Source organism: Ruditapes philippinarum, unplaced genomic scaffold (genome assembly GCF_026571515.1).
Source record: "Ruditapes philippinarum isolate M1 unplaced genomic scaffold, ASM2657151v2 ctg6058_1_1_1_1, whole genome shotgun sequence".
NCBI classification, from domain to species: Eukaryota; Metazoa; Mollusca; class Bivalvia; order Venerida; family Veneridae; genus Ruditapes; species Ruditapes philippinarum.
This window is the reverse complement of record NW_026862683.1, coordinates 129,826-144,986: the sequence shown is the minus strand read 5'-3', so window position 1 is coordinate 144,986 and position 15,161 is coordinate 129,826. Positions and strand designations below refer to the sequence as shown.

Genomic DNA, 15,161 nt, shown 5'->3' with positions numbered 1-15,161 from the left:
AAATATTGTTATATTTGCCATGTTTTAAGCCTATTTGTTGCCAAGGCAACCAATATTTTTTCAAAATAAGAACAGATAAGACATGCATAATCTCAAGACTGCCATCTACCCATATGTCAAGTTTCATAAAAATATTTCCAGTACTTTTTAAGTTATCACTGGATTCAGTTTATGTGTAAAATTTGCCATATTTTCAGTCTATGTGTTGCCATAGCAACCAGAATTTTCAAAGAAAAAGATGTGCATAATCTCAAGACTGCCATCTACACATATTACAAGTTTCATAAAAATACTTCTATTACTTTTTGCGTTAACACTGGATCCAGTTTATGTGTAAAAATTGCCATATTTTCAGTTTATTTGTTGCCATAGCAACCAGAATTTTCAATATAGGAAGAAAATAAAAAGACGTGCATAATCTCCAGACTACCATCTACCCATATTTTAAGTTTCATAAAAATATATCCAGTACTTTTTGCGTTATCACTGGATCCAGTTTATGTGTAAAATTTGCCATATTTTTAGCCTATTTGTTGCCATAGCAACCAGAATTTTCAACATAGGAAGAAAAGAAAAAGACGTGCATAATCTCCATACTGCCATCTATCCATATATCAAGTTTCATAAAAATATTTTCAGTACTTTTCAAGTTATCGCGGGATCCAGTTTTGTGGACGGACGGACTGACGGACTGACAGACAGACGGACAGACAGACAGACGGACGGACAGACAGACGGAGGGTAAACCTAAAGTCCCCTCCGGTAAACCGGTAGGGGACTAATAAACTAAACTTTCATATCAAAATTAACACCCAAAAAAACTATTTGTATTTCTAAATGAATACAAAATTAAAATTCAGAAATAATTTCAATTTCATTTAATTCATTTACTGTACTGAATACCGAAACAGAGGATATTTGTTGAAATGTAACACAAAGTTAACAGTAGATACAATAATGCAAGTGAGAAAGTAACTACTGGCATTCACAAGTAAAATATAATTTACTCTAACATGCAAAACAAACAAATTTTCAATTAATTTCATGACAAAACAATTTTACTGATTTTTTAGACATATGACACATGCAAACCCCCACTTTGTGATGACATCAAATGAAAACATTGCAATGTTCATGTTGAAATATAAGTCTGTAAAATTACTTTAATTTTGTAACTATTCAACATGATGTGTGCTACCAGTAATAATAAACATATTCCTTAAAATGGGTTGTAATTATAATCATATTTATATGCTTTTCATAAGCATACAAATACATGTACAGTTAGACTTGAGTAAAATTATATTTTGATTATTTCTTTTTCTACTGAAAAGTATTAAGTAATTTTCCATTTCATTTACATCTTGATAACTTGATAGAAATGAACAAGATCTCTGCAGATGTATGACCATTCTCCCTATCCCAGTATGAAGGCAGCACATGTAATAGTTCTCAAAAACTTCAGCTAACACATGTCAAGACAAGCACCATTCTATAGTAATTCTTCAGACATATAAAAATGAATGTATGAGGAAGATACCTGGTTGTGTCATAGTTTTTCAGAATGTTTCTATTCAAAGCTTGTTCCAACTCTGGTATCTCTGCACTCACCAATCTGAAATATAGTTAAAACATGCAACATAAAGCATCAATTAATATGCATATATTAGTCAATGACCTGTAAATCACTGATCAACAAAGATAAATGAAGTATTTTATAATGAAGAAGCTATAAAATGGACTCCTAATGTACTCCTCTGAGGGTTTTTGAATCACTTGATGAAAGTCTGGACTAATTACTTACAATGCAAAATGACCCATAATTGAAAAGCTTTAAATGCTTTTCACTCAAATCAGACTAAGAATCACAAAAAGAAATCAATTTTCAATTTAATTCTGTGTATATCTCTTCATTATTATTGGCATATTTGTCCATTTTAAGTGTTCAAGTTGATCAATGTAAGGACTTTTAACTTTTTATGTGTTTGGACCTTATTGGAACCCCTATATCAGTTAGCTTATTCAAATTGGTAGACAGACCAGTAGTTCTATCCAGGTGCTCATAACATGTGACTTTAATTTCAATCAACAGGGAAAAAATACTTGATAAAAGCTTCTTTTTTAAAGCCCACAATAGGGGTACCACACAATAGTGCTTGCTTGAACTTAATAAATATGTTACCAGGAAATCTAATCTCCAAGATGACAACTCTTATTTGAATAGTAACATTTATTTAATTATATCAGTTATAGTGAATACAAGTGGGTGTGAGGGAATAACTGTAACAAAATCATTTTAATAATAATAAAAAAAATAAATACATATTAAAACGCTATGACAAAAACTAATGTCTTTAAAATTTAAATACTGACAGAATATGGTGAATTAAATAGTAACATAGCTGATTTTATAATATTAAATAAGGAGTCAACATGTATCAAGAATGACTTTCCTAAATGACATCAGTAGCGTAAACCTGATGTAGCAATTATTATCAACAATGTTATGTTTCTACCATCGACAAGACATGTATATGGTACATGTAGAATTAATCAATGAGTATCTGATTTATAAATATAGACAACTGTTATAATTATCAACTATGACATATAACTATTCTCTTGTGTGTACCTCTATTACAAAATTTTCCCCTGTAATTTTCATACAATTTGCATGTTCTATTGATAATTCAGCAAACCCTTTGTTGCTCCAATGTTACAATATGTAACAGTGCTAATGTACAATCATGCCATGTTAGTTTGTTCATAACAAAAAGTTAATTCAAGTTACTTAAAATAATGAAATTAATTTAATAGTTCCAAAAATATAAATAACTCTACCAGTCTTATTCTATGGATTTGTACTTCACAAATCATATTAAGTTTAAGTAAATGTTACAGTAGATAAAGATCTTCATGTATAACTTATATGATGTTGAACTGATACTAGTTCAATCATTCAGTTATATAACTTTTATTATAATGTCATGATCAGTTAACCTTCACTATGCTATTAGTATTGTAAATGATACTTTCAATATGAACTTAGGATTTCCAACATCAAATATTGAACAATGCAAACCATGGTTAAATCTGTTTCTCCCAGCAGACTCTGGGTAACAAGAATTATATGAGTATATGATGTGATAATAAAAACTCTTTGTCACCTGTATAGAATATCTGTATATTTTAGTATGTTGACATTGAAATATATCAATATAAGAGTCAACAGTTTAACATTTCAAGCAGGACAAGTCAATTCTGTATTCCTTTGAGTAAAGAATATGAAATGATTATGTACTTTGTGACCTAAAAGAATGCTGACTGTTTGAAACATGATAATAAAAGCGTATAGAACCCTCTGACATGAAAATCAATAAGGTCTGCGGCATGAAACTCCAGTCTCAGCCACTGCTTTTATATTATTTATGTCTTGCCCATTTTGTTCTAAATCAAGGCAGTTAGTTATGACAAAAGAAATTACTTCCACAGAAGTTAACAGCTAATTGCTGACTTAATCATTTAGATGAAGGCCAATATTTTGAAGTATTTATTATATTTCATACTGAAGAGTCACAAGTCTTTGGTCTGAATTAAATGTATACAGAATTATAATGCAAGGGTGACCCTATCTCATTAAGCTTTATGAAAAGTAGGATAATGTTTTACAAGCGACTCTTGCATATTTACGGGTTGTTTTTTTTGTTGTTTTATCTCTCTAAACATTTATTATAACATGATTATGTATCCTAGATTGTTATTTAAAGTATTTTTTCAAAAGAAGTGAAACTTTTATTCATGTTTTCAGGCACATTTATTTACCTGAAGTATATAGGTCAGTCACCAAAGTATTAAAATATCATGCCCTAAAAATACTACAAAGTAATTTACTGTAAGGTCAATAACCCTATAGATAAACATAAAATGAGGCCAACTGACCTATTGGCCATTAACCAGATGCACTGAAAGTATGAAAAACCTGATAACTGTAGTATTGATCTCAAAATCTATGATTTTTCTAGCTACATCTATGAGAAATTAGTGACTACTGCATTGTATAAAATAGCAGGTTTTCATAGGATATTGGGATACAAATAACAAAAGGCTGAATAGGATACAACCAATAAAAGGCTTTTATGGTCCATATCTGTCATTGAAGAGATAAATGCTTAATTAAAACTGAGATTTACACTGTATTTTTTGCTTCAACTTAAACTTTATAGTTATACAAGCACTTCAAGCAGCAATATGACAGCTGATCTAATTCATCATTTTAACACTTACAATACATATATGTTATAGATCAGCTTAAAATCTTTAAGTAAGCCCCAACCTATATTTCCCTGAATAAATCAATATTAACATCTTCCACACACAACTTAGTATTTACTTGTTAACATAATTATACAGAATGCCAAGTATTCTTCAGTCCAGAAAATGAGTGCGCTCCAAGACCCTCCCTGACATACATGTACCCTTTCCCAATCATCCCGAAAAGACTGACAGGTAAGTTAGGGCCATGTCTCTGTGAGAAATCTTAATAAAAGTGACCAATAAAAGTTTAGATGTGATGACTATTTAATTCAGTGTCAGTTAAACTTTCATGAAAAATGAGACATAAGATACCAGACTAGTGACAATGTTATCTGCAGTTACAGTTAACAAATGACCTATATTATTTTAACTAATACCCCAGATATTTAGATTAGGATTAGAAATGCATCTTGTTTCAAGACTAAAACATAATATAGAGACATGGCACATACACTTTAATATAAATTACATCAGTAAATTTCATATCATGTATCAAAACATTTTTCACTTTCACTTTTTGCACACTTGAGTAACAATTACCTGTTGCATTTTCAATACTTAAGACCTTATAGTTTAGTACATTCATAAAAAATGACCCAAAGGTGATAAGTCAATCACATTATTTTTAAACATGGGTTATCAAATTAACAGTTAGACAATATTGTAATTCTTTATTGCTAATATGGGTTTCTCTATATTATTTCTAACATTTTAAACATCTCCTTATACTTATAGCAACTTGTGATGTTAATAGCCTTCATCACAAAATATTCCCATTTAGGCATGTATACATAATTTATATGCAACTTTCCCCGGTAGACACCTTTTATTGTTGTTAAAGTAATAAAAACTATTTCCTGGCTTGTACCTCCTACATCAAAGCATGTATTAATGTAGGTGCTTCATTCCTCATATAATCATGATTTTGTAGAACCAGATGTCAGAAAAGCAGGTAGTTCATCTCAACCAATTATGCATCAAAAAACGTATATATAAATATATCAAGTAAACTATAGTTAAATATAGATTTTGTAGACAGCGAGCATTGATCCATACATATAGGTCACTAATGTCATATATCTAGGTCAATTATTAACCAGGAGTACAAGACAGGGAAAAAAAACCTTAATACAACAGAATGTGTAACATTTAAACAGGAAAGAAAAGCTTTAAACAAAGTAATAGTAGGAGTATAATAGGAAACAAGAAACACACTTTGTTTATTTATAGAATGATTACGCACATGCAGCAATATTGAAATACTACGAGGGGAGAGGCTGTTGTGGTAGTGACGCAATCACTGATTCAATGAATTAAATCTCTTTATTACTATTGGGGGAACATTTCTAATTCAAGTGGGATTTCATATGTAAAAACTTGTGACAATAACTGGGTGACAGTAAGGTAAAAATCAAAACATCTTTCAAAATAAACTGTGTGGGCTTAGATAAATTCAAAATTTACGTATCAATCTGTGTGTTAGTAGTGTAAAAAGTATTTAAACATTTTATTTATAATTTTGAGAATTTGCTGTCCACAATAACAGAAGGTAAAACATGTGGCATTAAATTTTTTATAAGAGATCAAATTTACAAGTCATTTTCACAGTGATTCTATTTGAAAGAGAGAGAGAAAAAACAACCGAAACCCTCCTCCCTTAGATTCACTTTTGCATGTTGCATTCAATTTAATAGCTTTACAGTTTTCACTCCTGATCGCTGGACTACATAGTAAGTATCATATTGTAAACATCTATAAGCCCAACTATAAACCCACAGAATTATAAAACCCTACGGCAATTATGCCTTAGAAAAGCTTTAATTCTTATTTCTAAAAAGCTTTTTATTCCTTGTGTTCAGCTATAGTTTCCAAAAAGTGAGTCTGACTCATTGGCCAATTACCTGAACCAGCTTTTGCTTCTGCTGCATTTTGGTAATTAGTTAGAATATAGTGACCTAGTGTTTTCAATGGAAGTTAAAATACTACTTTGATTACATTTTTCTACTTTAATAACAAATAGCTTCACATTTAGCATTACTTTCTGCAAGTGATAATTATATAAAATGCTCTAAAACCATTATAAAACTCATTTTGCCTTTTCCAAAGAATAAAAAAAATTTTCTTCTGAGGAATAATGAGCCTCCTACATTAAAGTTTAAACAATGTTAAGAATTTAAGCTTAAAATATTTACAAACTTGTAATTCAGAATGACTTGCAACTATTGTTATCAGCGATCTGTTAAAAAAATCTCAAGTTTACAGTGAACATTAAAAATATTTGTAAATACTAAATAGTACTATATACTTATCACTTCCATTAATTTTAAATGATGACAATCAGTTATAAGTATAATAGAAGAAACCTTGACTGAAATATATTAATAATGTACCAAGTACCAAGGGTTACTGATACCCAGCCGAATCAGGAAATTCTGAATAACATCTTTTTTTTTATGGATGTCTCCCCATTCAAAATAGCTTAGCAATGAAAAAAAAATTCTGAGTAACAACAAATTTCAATTCAAACGATATTTTGTTTTAAAAGCAATATGAATATAACCAGACTTGATTGGTCAGAAGTTTAGTCCATAGCAACACTATTTCTTTCAATTGCCCTTCTAAGTGAAATAAGATGACAGCCACTGTACATCAATGTATGAGATTACTTTTTACTACGAAAAATATGAATTTAATTGGCAAGTGAAGTGGCAAAAAAAATACACCAGTAAAATAACAACTTGTATATAAATAGAGTTCGGAAAAAAGTTTATTTACTATCAAACTTACGAGTCCTTAATTCTATCACTACGTGCTGTGAACAATCACATGACCAGGCAACAGTACAGATTGTCACCGATGCATGTCTACACAGGTCATACGCTCACAGATCTCCAGTCACAAGGAGTAGTTCCTAAAATGTTTTGGATGAGTAACACCAAATAGACTATTCTCCGGCTAAATCTATCAAAAGCATCCGGGGACCGACCCAGACGGTTATGGATCAGAATACGACTCTAACCTCGACAAGAGCGTCAGTTGCTAAAATGAAATGTTGTGATGATTGTCCAAAGATTTAACGAGGTTATTATCAGTAAGCATGTTCAAGTGACTATGACTTCAATATAACATTCTCATGAATGTATGAAAACATTCAACCATGAAAAAGAGTCATGTATGAATGAAACAATCTAGTCCACAAGACATTTAAGACCCACTATGCCCAAGAAATACTTTTATTTCTCATTTTATATTTTTTGGTGTTCTGATAATTAGTTTCCTAAGTTACTCATTGGCCAAATACCTGACCATGTTTAGCTTCTGTTGCTTAAAGGCAATTAGTAGTGATAATATATATATTGGCAGTCTAGTATTTTGTATGGAACTAAAAATACTACTTTCTTTACATTTTGCTACTTTTATAACAAATAATTTCACAAGCGGCTTTACTTTCTTCAGGTAAAATGCATTCAATCTGCTCTAAAACCATTTTTAAAGGGAGACACAGGCAAAATTTTCATTTCTTAGTTTTGAATTTTTCGTTCCTAATTCTGTAAATGTCCTCAAAATAAATATATTAGACAGTCAGTCAGGAACAAAACTTTTCTCCATATAAAGAATAAAATGGTGGTTTCCTAACCTGACCCGCGTGGGTCAGGTTAGAGCGCTACAATTTCACAATAGTTGTCACAGTGAACTCTGGAAACGTTAAAGAACATGTCAAATGAATGATTTAGGTTTGTTTCAATCATACAATATCCACAGTACCTGTTAATGTAACTTCAACTATTTGTTCAAGTCACCTGACTTGTTTTAAAATTATTCGGTGATTCTATTGGCGTCTAAATTTTGTTCAAGATATATAGATATATTTATGCTTCAAATCCAAAATATATAGAATATTAAATGTAATTTTAGCGCGAGTTGAGTACAAAAGATCATTATAATATTTTTGTCATTATTTTGCTTGAATATCCCTTTAAACATTATAAAACTTATGTTTGCCTGTCACTAACAAGAATTTTTTTTCACCAGTTTGGGAACTGTTGACTGGATCAACCACCAGAATTGAGAATTTTGCATCATTTTAGATAAAATTGGGAAAACACCCACTGTATAACACAAATCAAATAAAACAATCAGATGAATTTTTTTTCAAACAATCAAATTCTTGTATACTTCACTGAAACAATCTAACAATATTTATTTTTTAATTTCCTTAGTTTTCCTTGAATCAGAATATGTAAAAAACATGTTTAGATCAAGAATACTGATAAGTCATGACCAAATATCGGTTATAAAAATGGGCTACCCCTAATGAAATCCTGAACAATTATTTAAAAATGACCGTGAAGTGGGAAATAGAGGCTGCAACAAGACCTAGATTTTTAAAATCGCAGAATGCCACAGATGCCGGCAAGTCATAGGTTTGAAGAGTTTAAATATTTTACATTTTGTTTGATCGGGTTTAACGTCACGCCGACACAGTATCTATAGGTCACATGGCGACGCTCCAGCTTAACTGGTGGAGGAAGACCTCAGGTGCTCTTCCACGCATTATTTTACATGATGTACATACAAGTTCTATATGATGAATAAATATCCTCTTTTTTATCATTACTGAAAGTGACATTCATAGTCAATAAAATAGCTAAACAGATCTATGACTATGTAGGCCTATGCCTACTTATAGCAAAGGCCATTCTATATTTTTATAAAACAAAAATTTAGACAATTAAATTTAAATGTAACTCATAAATTGCCAAATACAAAAAAACTGTAAAAGGTATAACATGAGTATTCAAATATGTAGATGAAAATACAAACATGATATTAATCACATTTGTTCTCAAGTTGTATTTTCACCCTTCTGAGGCCCCAAATATACAGGAACATGGCGATCAGCGATTTTAAGAAGAAAGGAAATTTCATTTAGTTCAAACAATAACTTAAAAAGAAATAAAACTTACTTAATGGTATCAATAATTTCTTGGGCCCCATCTTTATCATCCTGAAAAATAAATTACACATTTTACAGTCAAATTTGTAAAGAAATCGTCAAAGAAATTGAGACTATTGTCACGGTCCAAAGAATAATTTGGCTTACCGACGAAGGTATCGGCCACGTGTAGACAACTGGTTCCGACCCGACAGGGCTATGTAACTTTAATTCTTGCGCCATAGTGTATACTTTCGGTCTGTACTTGTTGATTTCGTCAATTCTGATGCGATCGTTCAGGATTTCCCATTTTAATTCACGACTACTTCTGACCTACATTCCAGGCCGACCCTCGATGCCCACGCATATCGGGGAAAGCCGCTTCGTCACGTGCCTCTGTTGCTTTCCTCTGATTGGACACCTCGCTGTCAAATGGGGGTACCACGGTTCGCGGCGGCTGCTTTCAAAACAATGAAATTGATACATTAAATTTGGAACAGTAAACACACATGTCCTGTTGGTTTTTGGATCACTTCATATCGCATAATAATGGTAACTTATATTTTTACATACATCTTCTTCACCAACCATACAAAGCATGGTATACATACATTGTTTAATTTATCACATATTTTCGCGATACGAGTGCACGATGAACAAATTTTTATCATGTTATTAAAATGATTCCATTGGTAAACAGTCCTAGAAAGGAAACCTTTACAAAACTATGCAACGAAGATAAAAAACTCCACCATTTTGATCTTTTAGTACATTATCATAAGCATTATCTAGATAAAACATTTGTTGGACAAGTTTCATAAATGGGGCTCTTCCACTCTTGCCTATCATTTAGCCTAATTGCTCAAACACATTTTCATACATAAGCGCATATATGATTTATATTAATTTATATCATATACTGTTAATTTATATCATATACTGTATATTATAGATCATTGCCTGCAGTCATAGCTGTATTCTTGGTCTTCTAGTATGAGCACAAAATGAAATAATATTGATTGATTGATTGAAGTTTAAACTGTAGGTCTTAATATTAACTGCAGGTTGCAGTTATAATAGAAAAAGCCTAGATAAAAATATGCTATTTAGTGACGTTTTAGTTCAATGGTGTTGGAAGCTATAAGCTTGTTGAAACACTCTCAAATCCATTCCTGGAACCAGCCAGTACTAAGCAATGAAGGTAAAGTTTCTTGTTCAAGGAAACAAAGGTTTGACCCTGACAGGGTTTGAACCCATGCGGTCAGCAATCCTTAGATTACTAGTCCTACGTGTTAACCACTCGGCCACACCACCACTTAGAGTAAGAGTTTAGCAATTTACCAAATGCCTAATACAATTGTAAAGGATGAATATTCTAGAAATACATGTATACCCAAATTGCAATAATCTTCAAAGATAAAGGGATGTTGATTTTTTTAAGTTATTGAAAATTTTATGAATGTTCCCCTGTCAAACAGGTCTAAAATATTTACTTAAATAATTTTTTTTATATATATTAAGCATAATTATGCCTAGGATATAACTATATTTACCCATTATGGACTTTGTTGATTCTTATTTCAGCGACGTTCACATGCTCCTAGCCAACTGGGTTTGATGCCTAAAAGAAAATCTGATGAATTCGGAGATGCTGAAGTAAGAAAGGAGACAGGATGCAATAGGGTACAATTCATAAAACAATTTGTTTACAACAAGCAGTATTTAAAACTTCTGTTTTAGGTTTATATCAAAAATCAAATGAAAATCACATAAAGTACTGGTAATGAATTTCTAAACTATACACTTGTGCTTCTTATAAATGTGCTTTTAGATTTATAAATTAAAGGTCATTGAATGATTTTATCCAGACCATTTTTTATCATCATTGCTGTGAAATATTTCCACTATCTAACAACAGATAATGTTAGACATGGACACCTGCTTCTGTATATGTTTTAGGTGAATTTTCCTAATTTCTAAACATTTAATCAATAAGTCAAAATTATAGATTTTTTTAAATGTGTATCCATTATCGATTGTCAGAAAAATATCAACCATACATCGATATTGTTTTTATTGATGACAGCTCTAATTTATACCTTATTGGAAATTTGAATTTATGTTATTTAAAGGTATATATAGGAAAAATAAAAATTGTATAATTATATAACTGTGCTTGACCTTAGTCTAAGAATAAAAAAACAGAAACATTTTAAGCTACACCAAGTTTTTTTTAGTCATATGTCCTTTATTTTGAAAATTTTGGTCTTTTCAATAGCAGATAATGCACAAGCTTAATAAAGGTCAACAAAGCCTTATTTTGTCTGCATTTCATGTAATGCAGTTGTTTTAGATGACTGGCATAACATCAAGAATTGGTTGAGAGTAGTTTGTTTGATAGTCTCCAACCAGTTATATCAGAGGGGATTATGTGCCACTCATTATCCATTTGTTATTTTGTCTGTCAAAAGAAATGTGGATCCCACCATAACTCAAAAAGTGCAAAAGCTTGGTTAATTTTGCTTTGTAAATAGACAGAGGGCCTTAAGTAGATTATATACATCATTTTAAATTTATCATCTGTCTGTCTGTAATTCTGTCAGTTCAAAGAAATCTGGATCCTGCCATAACTGAAAACACTTTTGCAGAATTATTCCCCCTTTTCTATTATACTTTTTACTCAGGTGCCCGTTCGTGCCTGAAATAATGCACGGAAGGGCACCTGAGGTCTTCCTCCACCAGTAAAGCTGGAACGTCGCGATATGACCTATACTGTGTCGATGTGATGTAAAACCCCAAAAAACAAACAAACTATTATACTTTTATTGTACGAAAAAATAGAGGGTGATATCTGCTATATTTTCTAATTTTCTCAAAGGTGTGATATGTTGTAAAGTTTATAAACGGGCAGTGAGTAAGAAGTATGTCGCCCCTTACCCTGTTTGCTTCCTCTTTTTACAAACTCACAACTAGTTTTTTTTACAAACTAACAACTAGTTGCTAAGAATTATAAAAATTTTCAAAGGTTGTATGTCTCAGTATAGTCATTCATTAGCTTCCATAGCCCTTGTCAGCAGGTCATGTTACATAATATTATGCTCAAGACTGTTTAATTGACTATATAACCTGTCAAATATTCAATTCTGATAATATGCAGTGGAATATTTGCTGCATAAATATTGTCATCATAAAGTTATTTTGTGCATATGTATTTTTTACACTATTTTTTTTTTTGCGGGGGGGGGGGGGATAATTTCGTATACATATTGTTATAGTACAGGTAAATACTATCTGTTTAAACAAAAAAATGTAACACATTGATATTTTAATGTTATGTAAACAGTTATGTCAATACTAATATCAAATTCAAATTGAATTCATGTGGAATGATCATGAAATTTGATATACAGAGATATTTGAAAGGGGATATTCACCAGTACATGCATGCTTCTACTGTTTATAGGCCTGTTTAAAAAACGGGTCTTATCATGAGATTGCCTTATGGTGGATGGCGGGTGTTGTTCAGTTTTTTCCAGAGCATACAGTGATTTTTCTCTCTTCATTGGGAAGAGGTCTTAGTCACTTGATTTTGCTGAAATTGCTAATTTGGGAAGTAAAAAAGCAGGCGTAAGTTCAGATTTTTGGCAAAACTGCATGATTTTAAAGAAAATATCAATTGGGAAGAGGCCTTTTATCGGAGTCTGTTATATAAGCAGGAAAATCACTGGCATATTTTCTATATGCATTGAGAGATTCAAGTGCTTCTTGAATAGGGTCATGGTCAAAACTACTACATATGTATATGCAGGTTTTGATGTAAAAAATACACATAATTATTATTCTCAAAAAAATGTTCACAATCATGAGACTGTTACTAACATAATCTATAAGAAAAAAATGACAATGCATGTATGAACTATTGTATTTTGTCATGAATTTATGGATTCATGTGACTGAAATATTTTTAATGGGCACTGGCACTCTTGTTCAGTATATGTTGGCTCATTTTATGCTCCTTGGATTAAATGAACTCTTTGCTCTATGACAAATGCATATTGCTATATGACAGTGTCATCTTAACTTTTAAAATATTCTAACTGCCAACTTTTCAGTTTACTGCGATTTCGACTAATCATGTACGTGTGTATATATGCATAGTGGGGAAATGCAATTACATCATTAAATACTACATGCTTAAAGCATTGTGACAACTGCTTTATGACCAAGTACTCATGTTGTTAGTTTGCTTGCATGAATGTAATATTTTAGTATGGAACTTTTTAACTGGCACAGGCACCAAGTGTGATGTAACATGCAATCATTTACAAATTTTTCGGATATGTAGATAGCTCAGTGTCAATGAAAACAAACAAACAAATAAAGTGACTGATATTTAAAGAAAAAAAAGTATCAGTATGTTTACATAATAACCACTATTGCATAATGTTATCAGTATACATGTACATGTATTATCAAATGAACCATCCAGGTATATAGATAATGCTCTGTGTTATCAAAAATTTGTTGTACATGTATGTGAGAAGGAAATCAGCATGTCAAATAATTCAAATCTTAAACATCCAGAATTAGGTTATACAAATTTATTTTAGTTTGATTGTGTTGAAAGCTATAAGCTTATTGAAAGTCTCGAATTGTTCCTGGAACCAACCAGTACTAAGCAATGAATGTAAAGTTTATTACTCAAGGAAACAACGGCTTGCCCCTGACAGGGTTTGAACCCATGTGGTCAGCAATCCTTAAATTACTAATCCGACGCATTAACCACTCGGTCACGCCGCCACTAGAATTGAGGCTAGATCTAGATTTTGAGTAAGAGTTGAACTGAATGTGGAATTTATAGAACTTACAGTACCGCTTTACAATATTGAAAATAATATTCAACAGTTAACATCAATATTATTTTTTATGAACCTGAAGTTCTGTACATTTTTAAATCATGCTAGTCTACTACTTCTCCCAGTGCCTTGGTATTTGCACACATGAGTATTGTTGCAGTGACACCCTATCAGGGGTACGATTCGCTTCCCGTACCTCATATTCCTCAGGTTTTTTTTTTGCACAGACCTATGCCCAGTCAAGTTGGTTCAAGAAAATCGATTTAGACAACTTTTAAAATCTGGTAAAGTCTTTTTTCTTTGACTTAAAAGGAAACATCGGAAAAGAAGAAAAATGGGAAAGGAACAGAGTGAAAATAATTATGTTTACTCAGAAAGTAATGTTCATAATGTAAAAAGCATGACATGCTGTATTTAATAGTGTAATCTTATTTTCGCACTGTGCAGTTGTACTAAATCAGAAGTGTAAATACATTTAGCAGTATGCATTTTCAATTTTAAGATGTAATTGTCGAATGAAAGTGTGCATTTATCATTAGTCAAGAAAATATGGGCTTAGTTAACATATAATTAAAAAGAAGCAACTGGTGGATATCCCATTCCATAACAGATAAATAGATAAATGATTGTTTTAAATTATTTTATAGTATACTCAACATCACTAATTCTGCGTCATCACTTATTTCACGGTAATGGCATATTTTCATGTGACCAGTGTTAAAATTGGTCGGAATTGACATATTTTATTCAAACACCTAAACAACAAAGCTTATGTGCAAAATATTTTAAATCTATAGATTTTTACGTAAAACAGAACAACATTTTACAAACTTCTGCAAAAAGCAACAATAGTCCATTAAATTTGTGCATATGTCTGAAACAATCATCATTTTCTAAATGTTCTTGTTTGTTGAAAAAATAAATTTTGAGTTACAATGTAAAGATACTTTTAGTATTTAAAATTATGCAAAATAACATGTAGAAATTTTAACTGAAACATGAAAAAACTGAAATAAAACACCATTACCTCGATTTAAATGATGATAATTATACTG

At 31.2% G+C, this 15,161-nt stretch overlaps 2 protein-coding genes across 5 annotated transcripts in view; one reads left to right on the top strand and one right to left on the bottom strand.

The window, feature by feature from the left end:
- The window catches only part of LOC132719873 (histone-lysine N-methyltransferase, H3 lysine-79 specific-like), a gene marked incomplete at its 3' end in the record, with an annotated part of 39,523 nt that extends 29,878 nt beyond the window's left edge, over positions 1 to 9,645 (bottom strand). For all 4 annotated transcript variants that reach the window (XM_060703819.1, XM_060703818.1, XM_060703821.1 and 1 more), the window contains 3 exon segments: positions 1,541 to 1,615; positions 9,282 to 9,322; positions 9,419 to 9,645. In XM_060703819.1, coding sequence (XP_060559802.1) covers positions 1,541 to 1,615; positions 9,282 to 9,322; positions 9,419 to 9,493 — 191 coding nt within the window.
- The window catches only part of LOC132719869 (DNA repair and recombination protein RAD54-like), a 30,592-nt gene continuing 25,076 nt past the window's right edge, over positions 9,646 to 15,161 (top strand). The window contains exons 1-2 of the mRNA XM_060703804.1: positions 9,646 to 9,802; positions 10,835 to 10,933. Of these exons, the coding sequence (XP_060559787.1) occupies positions 9,800 to 9,802; positions 10,835 to 10,933 (102 nt within the window). The 5' untranslated portion in view covers positions 9,646 to 9,799. The remainder of the gene's footprint in view (positions 9,803 to 10,834; positions 10,934 to 15,161) is intronic.